At 38.2% G+C, this 16867-nt stretch overlaps 1 protein-coding gene across 7 annotated transcripts; it reads left to right on the forward strand.

Moving 5' to 3' along the window:
• The first annotated feature begins 12323 nt into the window (after positions 1–12323).
• On the forward strand, positions 12324–16715 carry LOC308703510 (F-box only protein 6-like). 7 transcript variants are annotated; one of them, XM_081387038.1, is made up of 7 exons: positions 12377–12616; positions 12717–12795; positions 13526–13775; positions 13867–13981; positions 14070–14165; positions 14864–14999; positions 15075–16615. In XM_081387038.1, the coding sequence occupies exons 2-7, from the start codon at positions 12736–12738 to the stop codon at positions 15219–15221; spliced, it is 804 nt and encodes a 267-aa protein (XP_081243164.1). In that variant the 5' UTR covers positions 12377–12616; positions 12717–12735; the 3' UTR covers positions 15222–16615. The 7 variants fall into 7 exon arrangements, with proteins under 7 accessions (XP_081243166.1, XP_081243165.1, XP_081243164.1 ...); XM_081387040.1 differs by lacking the exon at positions 12717–12795 and having other exon boundaries at positions 12324–12458; positions 13529–13775; positions 15075–16715; XM_081387039.1 differs by lacking the exon at positions 12717–12795 and having other exon boundaries at positions 12326–12458.
• Positions 16716–16867: the final 152 nt, after the last annotated feature.

Genomic DNA, 16867 nt, shown 5'->3' on the forward strand with positions numbered 1-16867 from the left:
AGAATATTTTTTTTCTAACTCTCTACTCCAAATGTTTAATCGCATTGCTGTTGGATGAATAGGCTAATTGTATCCAAAGGTAGAGCTGTGTTCTCAAGACATGCATATATTTTTTTCTTAAATGTCAGGTTGGGGCAAGTTGTCACATGTTTTAAACCTTTATCTTATTTTTTGGGCAACTTTATCTTCTTTTCTAGAAAGCAGATTGAAATATGATGACATTACATTCTTGGGGTGATCACGGGTCATTATAACATAGCTTATAGCATTTATTTCATTATGACCATGAATTTAGCAGTCTCTAGTCTAGTATATTTGATATCTAAACCCTGCTCACATTTTCAAGTTTTCGATCACTAGGCTATATAATTCCCAGACGTTATTTGTGTTGTTTTTGTTTGGTTTCACTGCATCAAATCTGGTATAGTGTGAGCAGTGGCTTTGCTGTTCTGTTAAAAATGATGTTTGATAAACAGCTGGATGAAGGACATGAATAAAGATGAACAAAATAAAGCTCACTACTTTGGACTTTAACTGGGATATTGGGTAATAGGACACCTAAGCTCCGATGTGTTTATTTCCTGCTCTAACAAAATATAGTCAACAGGACTTTTAGCATGGATGCCATGTGACTAAAAACACATGACTTTATGGAGGTGATGCCACAGGAAGGGGCAGGGCACTTGTCAATCAAGAAGCTCCCCTGGGAATTGCATGACAAGGTCATTGAGGATACTGACTAGATTAATGTTAGATTAATGTACTAGGACATAAATCTTTCATTAATAAGACAATGCTCCTAATTGTTGTCAAATTATGTTTGAGATGTATTAAATTGTTGAAAATGTGTTTTATTTTTTATGAAAAAAAAATTTTGTTATCCCACTCTATTAAATATGATTGAGAATGTGGGACAGCATGCTTTGGGTAATCTGGGACAGTCTTCAAATGGGGGAAATATGCATTTAGGACATTTATAAGTCTAATGATAAGGGCGTAGATCTCATTACAAATTAGTATCGAGTCCTTTTTAAAACTATTGATTCTTTATTGAACTCTCCACAATCTACCAGCTTGGAAGCTTCATTTGAAATCTGTGAAAATTTTCGTAACTTTTTTTTAGACAAGGATGCCACTATTAGAGCCCATATCGCTTCCCCGGTCTCGACCCTTTCATAGTTAGCACTTACTCAACTGTCCTCAACCAGTTTGAGCCTGTGTCACTTGTGGATCTCACTGAAATCGTTATGAAATTAAAACCCTCATATTGCCCCACTGACATTATGCCCCCTCGACTTTTTAAGGAAGCCTGGGAGACCATTGGCCCTATTGTTCAAAAAATTATAAATAGTAGTTTGGCAGCAGGTGACATTCCAACATACCTCAAAGAAGCAGTTGTGGAACCCCTGATTTAAAAAAGAAATTTGGATTCCTCGGTTTTATCTAATTATAGACCTATCTCGAAGCTTCCTTTCATCTCAAAAGTCTTAGAGAAGACTGTTCGTCTACAGCTGCAGTCTTTTTTAGATGTACATGGAATTTTTGAGATTTTTCAATCTGGCTTTAAAGCATTTCACAGCACTGAAACGGCACTTTTAAAAGTTTTTAATGACCTTTTATTAACCATTGACTCTGACAATTCTGCCATATTAGTGCTTTTAGACCTCACTGCGGCTTTTGATACAGTTGACCACGCAGTTCTTATCTCCCGTCTAGAGCACTGTGTTGGTATTAGGGACACTGCATTGCAGTGGTTTAAGTCCTATTTATCTGGGAGATGCTTTTCAGTAAAGCTTGGAGATTTTAGTTCATCTACTGCCCCCCTTTCTTTGTGGTGTTCCACATGGTGCAATTCTTGGACCACTTCTCTTTACTCTATATCTCCTCCCCCTAGGAAACATAATTAGAAAGCATGGCATGTCCTATAATTTTTACGCAGACGATTCTCAAATATATCTTCCCCTCAAAAGAGGTGAAAGCAACTCCTTTTCATACCTCTATTGGAGTGCTTAAAAGATATTAAGGCCTGGATGGCTTCTAACTTTTTACATCTAAATGAGAATAAAACTGAGGTCATTTTGTTTGGACCCAATCTGGGGTGCGTTTCCCGAAAGCATCGTTGGCCAACTATGGTCGCAAGTTCATCGCAATGTCCATTGAACTCTATTGGTAACGACGGAACTTGCGACCATAGTTGGCCAACGATGCTTTCGGGAAACGCACCCCTGGCCGATGATATTCTTCCCGTTGACCTGGGCTACCTGCAACAATATGTGAAACCTATAGTCACAAATTTGGGTGTCAAAATAGACAATGTTTTTAAACTTGATAAACAGATAAATAACGTTGTTAAAACCAGTTTCTATCACTTGAGACTTTTAACTAAAATTAAACCTGTCTTATCTCTTAAGCACTTTGAGCATGTGATTCATGCTTTTATTTCAACTCGTTTAGACTACTGTAATGCACTTTACATTGGCGTAAACCAAACCTCTCTTTCACGCTTACAGTTAGTACAAAACTCGGCCGCACGCCTGTTAACCGGAACTCGCAAGCATGAATACATAACACCAGTCTTGGCCTCGCTACATTGGCTCCCGATCCATTTTAGAATACATTTTAAGATCTTATTGTTTGTTTTTAAATCACTAAATGGTTTGGCTCCTCGCTACATCTCAGACCTCGTACAAGTTTATACCCCCTCACGGTCACTTAGGTCTATTGATCAACTTCAGCTGGTCGCTCCAAAAACCAGGTTAAAAACCTGGGGTGACCGCGCTTTTTTAGCTGCAGCCTCTAAACTGTGGAATGAGCTTCCTCCACAGGTCAAATTGGCCCCAACCCTCGAATCTTTTAAATCTCGTCTAAAAACTCATTTGTATTCCCAGGCTTTTACCCCAGCATTAGAACTGTGTGATTGTATGTTGATTTATGTGTTATATATGTGCTTTTATGTGGTTATCCCTTGTTCAGCACTTTGTAAACCTTGTTTTTTTTTTAAATGTGCTATATAAATAAACATGAAATGGAATGGAATGGAATAGTGGTACACCACTGACATACATCCTGTACTTTAAAATGAACTCTAATATAAAGCCAATCAGGGTTTGAAATTAACACCCGCCAACCTACCAAATGCGGATAAAAATCAACTGTGGTGGATAACGCTGTCAAATCACTAGCCAAATTGGCAGGTTAATTATAATTTTTTCTCACTTTGCTGAGTCTCTCACCTCCAAGGAGTGTTTGTTCCCTGAGTAGCCCCAATTTGAATGGATAACTTAAATGAATAACCGAATGAATAATCCATTAATCAAATAGTTGTTTGCTGTTGCTTAAATTTTAGTTGATATTTAAAAATATTATAAATTAATTTAAAATAATTAACACAGACAATTAACAAATTATTTTTCCTGATATTGGAACACTCTTTATGTGACTAGCCTATATGTGTATATGAATTAATGAAATTTCTATGAATATTATACATTTTCTAATTGAGATTTCCGTAGCCTACTTGTCATTTTTTCATAATGCTTTTTAAGAATTGGTGATATTGTGTTTGGAATGCAAAAATTATGGTGAATATATAGGCTTTTTTTTAGGCCTAACACGTGTCCCAGATTATCAAATTCAGGCAGAATTTTTTTTTTTTTGCCCAAAAAACACTAATAGGTGTGGTGTGGTGTGGCATGTCTCCTCTGGGTATAATATCTATATACTTTCTTCTGGTGTGGTTAGAAAACATATTAGGGATTTCAGAAAAGTCTAATGTGTTGATTTAATGTAGAAACAAATCGCTGAAGTCAAAATTGCAAAAAATGTCACAGATTACCTGAATTCACCCTACCAAGATACAAATGAACGCAGACAATAGAAACCATAGAATTTTTTTTTTAATCATTCAAAGAATTCAAGTCACATTTCATGCAAATTAAGCAATTTATACAATACAGATTGTTTATTTATTTATTTCAATCTCAATTAGCTCCACACGAGCAGCTACTCTTCCTGGAGTCGATACAATCCAACATGCCGCTTACAAGACTTTTATACCAATATTCAATGCATTACATTTCGCAAAACAAAACACAAATGCAATTAAAAACACCACACCCCTACTCACACATACCTACATACAAATCCAAACACACACCCATATACACCAGACCTAGTTTAGTCATAATTCTAAGATATGAAATAATCTTTTGTTACAAAAATACAATTTGGTCATGATACTGTAAGCAGATATTTATAGTGGAATAACAATTTACCATTAATTAATTTACAATACATTTTAACTTATGATCAAATGCCTCTTTAAAAGGACTTTAAACTGATGTTTACTGTGTGCATTAACAATGTCTCTAGGCAAAGTGTTCCAACCGGACATGGCTCTATACAACATAGTTCTCTTTCAATAATTTGTTTTTACTTTGGGTAGTATAAACCTACCCTCTGTAGCATGTCATAATGGTGCTCATCAGAAGTAAAGCACAGCCTACGATAAAGTACTTTTGGTAATTTAGTTAAAATAATTTTCCTTGTTAAATTTAGCAAGGAAACTGTAAATCTTTCTTTTACCTTTGGCCAGGACAGTGTGTTCTGCATCCAGTTCACATTAGTTCTGAATGGACACTGAAGTACACATCGCGCTGCTCTATTTTGGACCATTTGTAAATCTATTATATGTGTCACAGCAGCACATGACCAAACCTCTGAGCAATAGTCCAACTGTGACAAAACAAGTGATTTCATAACATCTGGCCTCATGTTAAAAGGCAGCATGTGAGAACACCTTCTCACCATAAAAAGACTATTGCACATCCTGCGCACAACTATACTGATATGCTTGGACCAAGATAAATAATTGTCAACTTCGATACCCAGAAGCCTCGTTTGTAGTACCTGGTCAACAACATATGTCTGGTACCAAAAACAATACTTTTTGTCTTGCCTACATTTAAGACTAGCTTATTATTTGTAACCCACTCTACTACAGACTTTAGATCTTCCAATAACACAATTTCAAGGTCTTCAATAGTTTCTTGAGATGAATAGATAGTCGAGTCATCAGCGTACATAGCTATTTTTACTTTCTTTAAGACTAATGGCAAGTCATTTGTATATATAGAAAACAGGAGTGGTCCTAGGCAACTTCCCTGTGGTACACCACAGTCAACTGCTCTTTCATGTGAAAAACTTCCATTGAAAAAAACAGTTTGCCTCCTATTTCCTAAATAACTCTGAAACCATAACAGTGTAATTTGCTTAGTAAAAATTTGTGATCAATCAAATCGAATGCAGAGCTAAAATCTAACAGTATCTCCTGCTAACTTTTTATTGTCTAATGCTATTAACCAGTCATTTGTCATTTGAGCCATAGCAGTGGTGGTCGAATGACCTGCTTTATAGGCATGTTGAAATTCTGTATTTAAATTATGATCAGAAAAATATTTTTGAATTTGTTCCACTACAATCTTCTCCATAATTTTGCTTAACGCAGGCAACAGACTAATCGGTCTACAGTTGGATCCACAGAAAGTTGAAGATGTATTTTTTGGTAATGGTACAATTTTGGCTGTTTTCCAAGCCTGAGGATAGACCCCTTTATTTAAGCTCAAATTTAAAATATGAGTAATAGGGACAGCAATTAAACTATCAACAAATTTAAACAACTTAGAATCAATATGGGGTTTCAAAGCAGCTTCACAGTAATAAAGAGGAAAATAACAGCATCAGTTCTACAAAATTTACCAATTTTGAAACAACTGCAATTTCAGCTGTAAAGCAGCTTTCCAGATGACAATAGTGTCACTCTTAAATTGAATTCAGATTCAAAGTTGAATTCAATAAGCTCTGCAGAAGACAATGTAAATATCCAGCTCAATTCAGTTCAAGTTTTTTTGTTCTCATCCAATAGTGTCAGAACAATCAGACCAATTATATATATATAACAAATTAAAAATTCATCATAAATCAGAGCAAAGCTAGCCCAGCTAATATAATTATAAACTGCCTAAGCATGTGACAGTTGAGGGAACACCTCCTGGCACAGAATATATTGTGCAAAACAGCAGAAGCAGGTTTGGGCTCAATATCCACAATGTAAAATAACTTAAAGAATGTTTCAACAGCTTGTAAAAGACTGTCTTGCTCCAGTACCACTTCACCCACAATAACGAAGGCTTACTTATTAAATGAGGGAATTTCCTCTGTTGCTCCTCATCCAAATACTGAATGATCTTTCTTCTTTTTAACAGAATTTTAAGATGGGAAATATTCACACATACATAGGATTAAACAGTACCCTAAATGTATTGTCATGTACTTTCAGGCTGTAATGTATAGGCAAGGATACCCAAAAACAAGGGTAACCGCTAAAAGCGGAGGCAGGGAAACAACAACAGGAATACACAAACAGCAACAAGGACCGACAAACAACAACTGAAGCACAGAGGTTTAAATAGACTGGTTAACAAGGGGCTGATGAGGGACAGGCGTTGGTGACTGATGTCATGGGAACTAATAAGGGTAACTATGGTGACAAACAAGGTACAAGGCAAAACCAGAGACAGTATGGGCAAAAAAGGAACCAAACACAGGAAGTGAACAAAGAAACAAAGGGGAACTAAGAATATACTTCAACATAAAAGTCCTACTAAACACAAGACAGTACAGGAAGCGTGGCACAGGCAATGTTGGGGAAAGTTACTTTAAAAGTAATGGTAATTAAAAAAAAACAATATTGTGTTATACTCCCTAAAAAATAGCCTTACTACTTTCATCTCTTGTTAGTAATGTGTTACATTACTTTTGCTTGACTTTTTCTCATCTGGCCTGGGCTCGCTTGTTTATTTTTTAACAGTTAAAAACACAAGTTCTATTTTTGGCAAATGTAAAGTAAAATGCAAATGTAAAGGTCATTTCACATCAAAACTGAAATGAATAAGCCTTAGGGTGAAGGAAACTCAAATTCACGCCTATACACTACTAGAGGGTGATGTTTATCTAGCCATTTTTCCTTATTAGTATGGATGAATTTGTTTTTCGAATGTCAGCAGCAAAGACGTTCGTTAATAAATTGAGATTAAAGACATAAAGAATTATATATATATATATAATTTGTAAATATAAACAATTAAATTTTAAATTTGATGGCCGCAACACACTTCAAAAAAGTTGGGACTAATATGTCAATATGGACCAAAATCTCTGAGGAATGTTTCCAGCACCTTATTGAATAATGAATAATTATCCATGAATAATTAAGACAGTTCTAAAGGAAAAAGAGGGTCCAGCCAGTACTAGTAAGGTGTACCTAATAAAGTGGCTGGTAAGTGTTGTATGTTACACTGTTAAAATGAAGTCTGTGACTATAAGTATGAAATTAAATGATCAGTTCCAAATTATTGTGTAAACAAAGTTATGTTCATCAAACCTTTGAAACTTTGCAAAAAAAAATCAAATCGGTTTAAAGGAGCCGTTTTATTGGTTGGCGCCTAGCCAATGAAATGGGACTTCTATTGTATGCGATGATGTCACGAAACCCGCGTGCACTGAAACGATAACATGGCTTAATGCATTAGATTGATATTAAAAGAAATATACAATATTATCAAACTCAGTAAACACCATACTAATAATGCATACTACAGAAAAGCAGATTAACACAAGAATGAGCCTCATTGGTTCTTGCTGAAGCTTAAACCTGCTGCGTAACACGATAATGAACCTCATTGGTTCATGCCATAGACTGTAAAAAAAGGTGGACGACGCCCCTTCGCTCTCTTCCATTGGTGAGAACTGAAGCCGCTAGTGTCCCGATATGGCGCTGACATCTTGGAACTTGAGTCTGCGCAGTAGCGATCTCGGGACCAGACCTGCGCAGTAGTGAGCAGGAAGTAAAGCCGCGAAATCAACGCTCAGCCCTCACTCTCGCAGAATGCACTCTCCCTGAGTGCACTTTTAAAAAGTGATTGCAGTACGACAAGAGGCTTGTTAAAATAAATTAAATACAATCTCCTCAGTCCTCCGAAGATCCAGAAAAAAATGTCCGTTGGTGCTTCAGTGACTACTTCGCTCAGAGAACCTGTCAATCACAGCTGTCAATCATGACGTTACACCACCGTTTTTATAACATCGCGTAACTAACTAAAAACCAACTTATTTTTGAAACAGACACTTGAACTTACATCAGCGTGATGAAAACGACAGCAAATGAAAGAAACCACCTTTGGAAAAAAGATATTTGAAGTGTAATTTAATTGTTTAGTTGGTCTCACGACATAGTCAAATCTAGACTAGCCCAAGACTTCCGGGTTTGACGCCATCATCCCTTGGACAAGCTAGAAACCAGCAAACAACTAAAAAAAAAAAAAAAAGAGAAAGAAATTAAACCACTGTGTTCCAAACTTTTCAGAGTCCACTTTTCAGGGCTTGTGCGTTGTGCGGCACGCTTTGTTCTTGCTGAAGCTCAAACATGCTGTGTAACACGAGAACGAACCTCATTGGTTCTTGCTGAAGCTCAAACGTGCTGCGTAACATGAGATTGAACCTCATTGGTTCTTTCTGAAGCTCAAACGTGCTGTGTAACACGAGACTGAACCTCATTGGTTCTTGCTGAAGCTCAAACGTTCTGCGTAACACGAGAATGAACCTCATTGGTTCAGCTCAAACGTGCTGCGTAACATGAGAATGAACCTCATTGGTTGTTGCTGAAGCTCAAACGTGCTGCGTAACACGAGAACGAACCTCATTGGTTCTTGCTGAAGCTCAAACGTGCTGTGTAACACGAGAATGAACCTCATTGGTTATTGCGGAAGCTCAAACGGGCTGCGTAACACGAGAATGAACCTCATTGGTTATTGCGGAAGCTCAAACGTGCTGCGTAACACGAGAATGAACCTCATTGGTTATTGCGGAAGCTCAAACGTGCTGCGTAACACAAGAGAATGAACCTCAATGGTTCTTGCTGAAGCTCAAACGTGCTGTGTAACACGAGAATGAACCTCATTTGTTATTGCGGAAGCTCAAACGGGCTGCGTAACACGAGAATGAACCTCATTGGTTATTGCGGAAGCTCAAACGTGCTGCGTAACACAAGAGAATGAACCTCAATGGTTCTTGCTGAAGCTCAAACGTGCTGTGTAACACGAGAATGAACCTCATTGGTTATTGCCGAAGCTCAAACGTGCTGCGTAACACGAGAACGAACCTCATTGGTTCTTGCTGAAGCTCAAACGTGCTGTGTAACACGAGAATGAACCTCATTGGTTATTGCGGAAGCTCAAACGTGCTGCGTAACACGAGAATGAACCTCAATGGTTCAGCTCAAACGTGCTGCGTAACACGAGAATGAACCTCATTGGTTGTTGCTGAAGCTCAAACGTGCTGCGTAACACGAGAACAAACCTCATTGGTTCTTGCTGAAGCTCAAACGTGCTGTGTAACACGAGAATGAACCTCATTGGTTATTGCGGAAGCTCAAACGTGCTGCGTAACACAAGAGAATGAACCTCATTGGTTCTTGCTGAAGCTCAAACGTGCTGCGTAACACGAGAATGAACCTCATTGGTTATTGCGGAAGATCAAACGTGCTGCGTAACACAAGAGAATGAACCTCATTGGTTCTTGCTGAAGCTCAAACGTGCTGCGTAACACGAGAATGAACCTCACTGGTTCTTGCTGAAGATCAAACGTGCTGCGTAACACGAGAACGAACCTCATTGGTTCTTGCTGAAGCTCAAACGTGCTGCGTAACACAAGAGAATGAACCTCAGTGGTTCTTGCTGAAGCTCAAACGTGCTGCGTAACACAAGAGAATGAACCTCAGTGGTTCTTGCTGAAGCTCAAACGTGCTGCGTAACACAAGAGAATGAACCTCATTGGTTATTGCGGAAGATCAAACGTGCTGCGTAACACGAGAATGAACCTCACTGGTTCTTGCTGAAGATCAAACGTGCTGCGTAACACGAGAACGAACCTCATTGGTTCTTGCTGAAGCTCAAACGCGCTGCGTAACATGAGAATGAACCTCACTGGTTCTTGCTGAAGATCAAACGTGCTGCGTAACACAAGAGAATGAACCTCATTGGTTCTTGCTGAAGCTCAAACGTGCTGCGTAACACAAGAGAATGAACCTCATTGGTTATTGCGGAAGATCAAACGCGCTGCGTAACATGAGAATGAACCTCACTGGTTCTTGCTGAAGATCAAACGTGCTGCGTAACACGAGAACGAACCTCATTGGTTCTTGCTGAAGCTCAAACGCGCTGCGTAACATGAGAATGAACCTCACTGGTTCTTGCTGAAGATCAAACGTGCTGCGTAACACGAGAACGAACCTCATTGGTTATTGCGGAAGATCAAACGTGCTGTGTAACACGAGAATGAACCTCACTGGTTCTTGCTGAAGCTCAAACGCGCTGCGTAACATGAGAATGAACCTCACTGGTTCTTGCTGAAGATCAAACGTGCTGCGTAACACGAGAACGAACTTCATTGGTTCTTGCTGAAGCTCAAACGTGCTGCGTAACACAAGAGAATGAACCTCAGTGGTTCTTGCTGAAGCTCAAACGTGCTGCGTAACACAAGAGAATGAACCTCAGTGGTTCTTGCTGAAGCTCAAACGTGCTGTGTAACACATAACCTCATTAGCTCTTTTCAGTTTTTTTTTCAGCATTGACAAAAATAAAGCCACTTCTGCAGAACTTGGCCTTTGACTTTAGAAGCAACATGGTCAGGTGGTGTAATTGTTTTTTGTCAATTGGCGTAACCAGTATTTTTCATAAAAATATAATTATACAGGAAAATTAATGTGGAATAAAATGTAATAATCTAGTTTAGTGTTGAAGGGGGTGGATTGGAATCCACTGCTGATTCAATGTATATGTATATGTATATGTATTAATCAATATTTTTCCTTCTAAATATCAAATGAGTTGAATGATTTCTCTGGAGATTTTACTTTGTTATAGAAGTTACCAGTGTGATTACTGAAATGTTCTTTTCATGTATTCTTTAATGTCAGTATTTGATATCTGAATGCAGCAACAATGCTTGCTCATTTAACTCTGCTTCCAGAAATGAAATAGGGACTGGTTTTGTGTTTGAGAAAGGTCTTTAACGTGTTAAAACACATAGGGGTCATTGAAGTCTATAGTTTAAGGGACCATTTGTCATTTAAATCCTATACTTTACATTTAGACTAAAGTGTCCTATCTTGAGAGAAAGAACTTGTTATCTTGATGTTTTGAGATGAAACTCCTGTTTATAGTTAGAGCCTGGCCAAATCCAACCTTGGAAAAGATGTGTGTTGGTGTGTGTGTTAGTCTTCTTGCTTACAGGTTAAGGAACCACTGGCATTATTGGAGATTGACTGAGTTGTTTTTTGAGACATGCTGGCACCCAGCAACCCCAATCTGCGACCTGGAAGGTCACGACGTGCCTAACTTCAGGGTCCGAGTGTCAGCTGCATAATCTATGGAGATATGCTTCAGTCTATCTGTATATGTGTGGAAAATTACTATGTTTATCTATTTCTTAGCCAATGAGAATCATTAAACCTGTAAGCAATGACATACCTTAGACCTTGGAAATGGTATAACTGCTGTGATCTTTGTAACTGTAAGCGGGGCGGCCTACGAACTCCTGTGTGAATCTTGAAGCTGACTTCTGCTGATGAAACTGCAAACTATCTGCAGTAAACTTTTCTTAATTTTTTTATAATTCTGACTCCGGGTCTTCTTTCAAACATCTGGTCCTTGGGTCCTAAACTGTTAACCCCTAACAGTGTAATAACATGGTTTTTAATTTCAATCTTACCTTTCGTAAAAAATTGTGAAAATGTCATTTTTAATTACATAAAATCAACATAAATACACTATAATAAATATACATTTTAACATAACTGATCGATGCATGCTTTTAAAATACGTTTTTACAAGATTTTCGAATTTCCCATTTTGACAAACCGTATTTGTCTCTGACCCATAAACAAAGTTAAGTTCATCAAACCTTTGAAACTTTGAAAAAAAAAAACATTTAAGCTTGATTGTGATATAACACTATTTGCACTACATGCCTAATGTCATTTATTCTAGTCTTACTGACTCTACAGGAACCCTAGGACAGGAGGTTTGGAAAATGGATGGATTTATAGTTGACCATATGGTGATGATTTTTTATTTTTATTTATTCGAAATCAAGTAACATTTTGTTATTTGATAACATGTAAGTGACCATATGTAAACCAGCTGCTGTGAATGAAGCTTAATAATAGCTTTTGACCACCAGATGACAGTAATGTGCAACATGTTTGGATTCGTCAGTGCTGTAAGGAGGAGCCATTGGCATGGCGTCACTAACAATACTTACAGCATCAATACTTTCGGTTTGTCGAAACGTGTCGATACATGATCTCTAAGGAATACATTGGGATTCCGACCAGAATCCTGGTACGTGTGCGGGAGATCTAAGCTGGAAATAAGTAGGCTATAATAGATCGGCTCTGACAGCATCAGCCGGTAAGGAGTCGTCAAGACGCTCCGCTGCCAAATATTCCAGTTTTCCAGAAGCAGATAGAGTCCTGCTGCAATAACAGTCGTTATCGCTGGTTAGAAGAACGATACTAATGCGAAGTTAGCTATGTGTGTATCTCCATTTTACTATAACTTCGTCAGGCTATGTCGTAACTTCCGTGTTTCCACACGTAGGTCTCGACCACTGATCTATATGGGTCAGTCAGAGAGCGAACACATTCATGTTGCTTCGAGTCAATGCAGTTCAGGCGAAGTGAGAACTAACATCAAACTGGCCTAGACTAGACATAATGCAAAAATTGACTTTTCTGATGGAAAATCCAGTTAAAAATGGTAGATGAGTTTGGAACACAGTGGTTTAATTTCTTTCTCTTTTTTTTTTTTTTTTTAGTTGTTTGCTGGTTTCTAGCTTGTCCAATGGATGATGGCGTCAAACCCGGAAGTCTTGGGCTAGTCTAGATTTTACTATGTCGTTTTATAATGGAATTTTTCAGTTTATGAGCACAAAAAAGTCCGTGGTGATAGACATAACTTGCGATAATTGGACGTGTTGTTATACAAAGTAAACAACACACGCCCATAGGGTACGCGTCTGCGTGATTTTTGAAGCAGCTATGTTTATGTTTTGAAAACGTATGTTTCTAATAAGTAACTAGGCTAGACAGTTTGGGGTGTGTGTGCAGTTTACATTGTAGAAAAATCCACCTTAGAGTATCGTCAAGTTATGTTAACCACAGGCTTTATTTTATTAATAAAATGAAAAACCCCATAGGAAAATCTCGAGGGAACCAGTCTTCCGGGTTTTGACGTCAGCCCTTCACCACTATATACAGCCATCCGTCGGCTGGTCATACAGGAATAAGTGGGCAAACTAGTTTCTGGAACATTGTAGCTGATGACCATCTAGAAATCAGCAACCATGTTCTACAGCTGGATTTTCCAACAGGATCAGAACTGAAAGGTAATCTTTCTTCCTCTGTCAGCAGCCAGATGTTCCTCTAGCTGTGGTTGAGGAGATCCTACTGAACCTGCCTGAACATCAGGTGGTGCGAGTCTGTCGGCTGGTGTGTCGTGAGTGGAAGGAGCTGGTGGACAGTGCTGCACACTGGAGAGAGCGCTGTCGGAGAGAGGGAATCCAGCCCTGTGATGCCTCCAGACCCCCAAAGGACTGGCGCCTGTTTTACTTTATGACTAAGAAACGACGGAACTTGCTCAAGAATCCTAGAGCTGATGGTGAGCCACATAATTAGGACTGTACAGAACATGTCTGTTTATTGAAAGAATGTTTGCACCTGTGTTTTATTTTTCCTAATGTTCTTATTAGATGATTTTCATGGATGGGAGATTGTACAGTATGGAGGTGACCGCTGGGCGATCGAGGAAAATAGGAAACCATTTCCGGAAACAACAGTCACCAAATGTTTTGTAACATCTTATGGGTATGTTTGATATTTTAGATCCTTCAAGAAAGTTCAATCAATCATGAAGCCAATCCATACATGAATCACTGATAAACTTTGTCCTCAGGTTATGTTTGAAGCAACAGCTGATTGATTTGAAGAAAGAAGGTTATAATGGTGCTTTCATGGATCAACAGCAACCTCATATCAAAATATCAGACTGGTGAGTGTCACTCAAACTCCCATTTCATGCTGCAGTGTCTTAGGAGGTGAATTTCATATTTTATGTGATGATTTTTTTTTTTGTGAATGACCTGTCCATCTGAGTCACATATGCCTTGTTGCAATCATAGACTGTAAAAAAATATGGACAAAGCGTCTGTGACGTCACCCATAGACTTTCTGAAGAACGGGTTTGAAGCCGTTGAGGTTTTGAGCCAGCTTTTTCTTCAGCTCTGACTTCGCGTGCAGCCGTGCACGAGCACAAAACCTCACAACACCCTCCCCCTGTCGGTGATTGGTTGGAACACTATTTGTTTTGGTTTTGAGTGTTTGGCTAAACCATTTGTTTTTGTGTGCAGATCTCAGAGCCTAGGCTGCCTACAGAGACGCGTTTTTTTGACGGCATGCTTATGGGGCGGGCAGCTAGCGGATCGTTAGGAAAGATTAGATGAATGTGATAAAAATATTTTTGGGCCTGACATCACTGATACCACCTTTAAAACATAAAAGATATTTTGTAAAATTGTTGTTGTTCTTTTTTGACCCTGTTGACTTTCAGAACATCTTTTTTATGTTCCACATTAATGATAGCATAATTTGAATCTTTGGGTGAACTATCCCTTTAAGAACGCAGTACCAGTGTTAGGTACAAACCCATTTCTAATATGGAAGCACAATTATGAAATGTTTTACCTGCAGGTATGCGCCACGCTTTGATTGTGGGTGTCAATACGAGGTCTGTGTAGAGTTGCTTGATCAGAGGAAAAAACTCATCAAATCCTTTCAGCCTGAAAAAGTTTTCTTTCAACAGTGGAATGATGAGCCATGGTGTCAAGTAAGTAGAATAATAATTACAATTATTCTCCTGTTATCAAACTAAAAAGTCTGCATTTGTTTTTGTTTATTTCAGATGACACATGTCTTTAAGGATTATGGACATGGGGTTCGGTTTATCCGTTTCACTCATGGAGGGGTGGATACACAGTTCTGGGCAGGCCATTATGGAATACGGATCACTAACAGTAGCTTGGAAATCTGTCCTGCTGCAGAGAAATAGTGTCTTCCTGCATGTTTTTTTTACATTCCTAAATGTACACATAAATAACCCCCAGATGAGGAATTCTAATTGTGCATTATGCTATAAGGAGATACCAAGAATGTATACTTATACTTTATTTTCCAAGTATAACATTACAAAGCTCTGTTGTAAATGTTAGTGACTGACTACTATATGCATCCATCCATAGACATGCTCTGCTTATGATAATAAATGACTACAAAGTTACTGTGTATAAGTGATGTTAATCTTTGAAACTTGTACACTCTATAATATTGAAGGGGGTGGATTGGAATCCACTGCTGCTTCGATGTACAGTATATGTAATGAGTGATTAATAATCAAGGATAAGCATTTCTACATAAATCATTTCTATATTCAATGAGTGATTCAAATATACTTTTAATAATATGTTTGATGTGAGTGTTAACCAGCTGCTTTTAGGTACATTCTGATGTGACCCTCAACATGTGTTGTCTAAATATCTGTTTCAAGCTGACGAGTTAAGGTTACAGAGGGTACAGAATTGTACCTCTTTCATGTTTATTTCTCTAGAAACTAAAGTGAATAGTATCTGTACTTCTTCCTGAGGAGGGGTTGGGAATGTATTATCAGTATGTTTTGGTAGTTTGTCCTCAACCTTGGAGAAACTGCGATTCCCTAGTGCTTTTTTGTGTGCGTTGGCTGTTCTGTGCAGGTCTTGTATAGGAGCTATGGGACACTTCGGCATGTGACAACAGACCCGAAGACGCCTTTCTCCGACCTCCGAGGTCCCAGCAGACCTAAATCTAGGAATCGTGCTTCAACTTTCTTGACTAATGGTGTGGAAATTTGCTTAGACTATATATGTTCTTAGCCAATCAGAAACCTGAAGCAATGATGTAGCTTAGACCTTGGTGAAGGGTATAATTGCTGTGATCTTTGTAACTGTAAGGGGGGCGGCCTACGAACTACTGTGTGAGTCTTGAAGCTGACTTTAGCTGATGAAACTGCAGGTTTAATTTTTAAGATGGGCCAAAAAAGATATTTAACTCGCACTAAAAAAGTAAAAAAAAATATTAAATGCCAAGAGAAGAATGCAACTTTAGGAATTGCAAAATAATTGAGTGACAATTGGACAAGAAATGCTCATTGGGGCAGCAGGGTCACAAGAACAACTATCTTGTCTAAGGTGTCTAATTAATGTGCCATGTAATAAAACAGAAGATACTTTGTTGCTGAGTTTATACATACATTATATGGTTTCTATATTCCACTTAATGCTGCAGTAAAATGGTTTCATGAGGTATGCATATGTGGGACGTCCCCTATAAGAACTTGCCATTCGTTTTTTTATACTTATTAGAAAGTAGGTCTTTATAGGCCTTTCAAATTAAAGAATGTCAAATATCTCCAAAACGCTGCAATGAAGTGGTTTCATATGAGGTAGACTATGCATATTGTATATGACATTGCAAATATTTATGCTGTAAACACATCTTAAATAAAGACAGTAAAAAACAGTATTCAAAGTAATACAGCAATGCCACAGACACTTGTTATGAATAATAAGAATAACAAAGTACAAAACGTGGGATCTTTTTTTAAACGATCAGTTCTGGGCAACTCGAAGAAAAAAGCGCTCTGAAAGCGCGTTATCTTCTGTT

Source organism: Scardinius erythrophthalmus (assembly GCF_964197995.2).
Source record: "Scardinius erythrophthalmus genome assembly, chromosome: 15".
Lineage (NCBI taxonomy): Eukaryota > Metazoa > Chordata > Actinopteri > Cypriniformes > Leuciscidae > Scardinius > Scardinius erythrophthalmus.

Coding starts and splice junctions, on each gene's coding strand:
- LOC308703510 (XM_081387037.1), top strand. CDS start 12,649: ATGTGTGTATCTCCATTTTACTATAACTTCGTCAGGCTATGTCGTAAC. Junction 12,796..13,525: donor GTCAATGCAGTTCAGGCGAA/GTGAGAACTAAC, acceptor TTCCTCTGTCAG/CAGCCAGATGTTCCTCTAGC. Junction 13,776..13,866: donor CAAGAATCCTAGAGCTGATG/GTGAGCCACATA, acceptor TGTTCTTATTAG/ATGATTTTCATGGATGGGAG.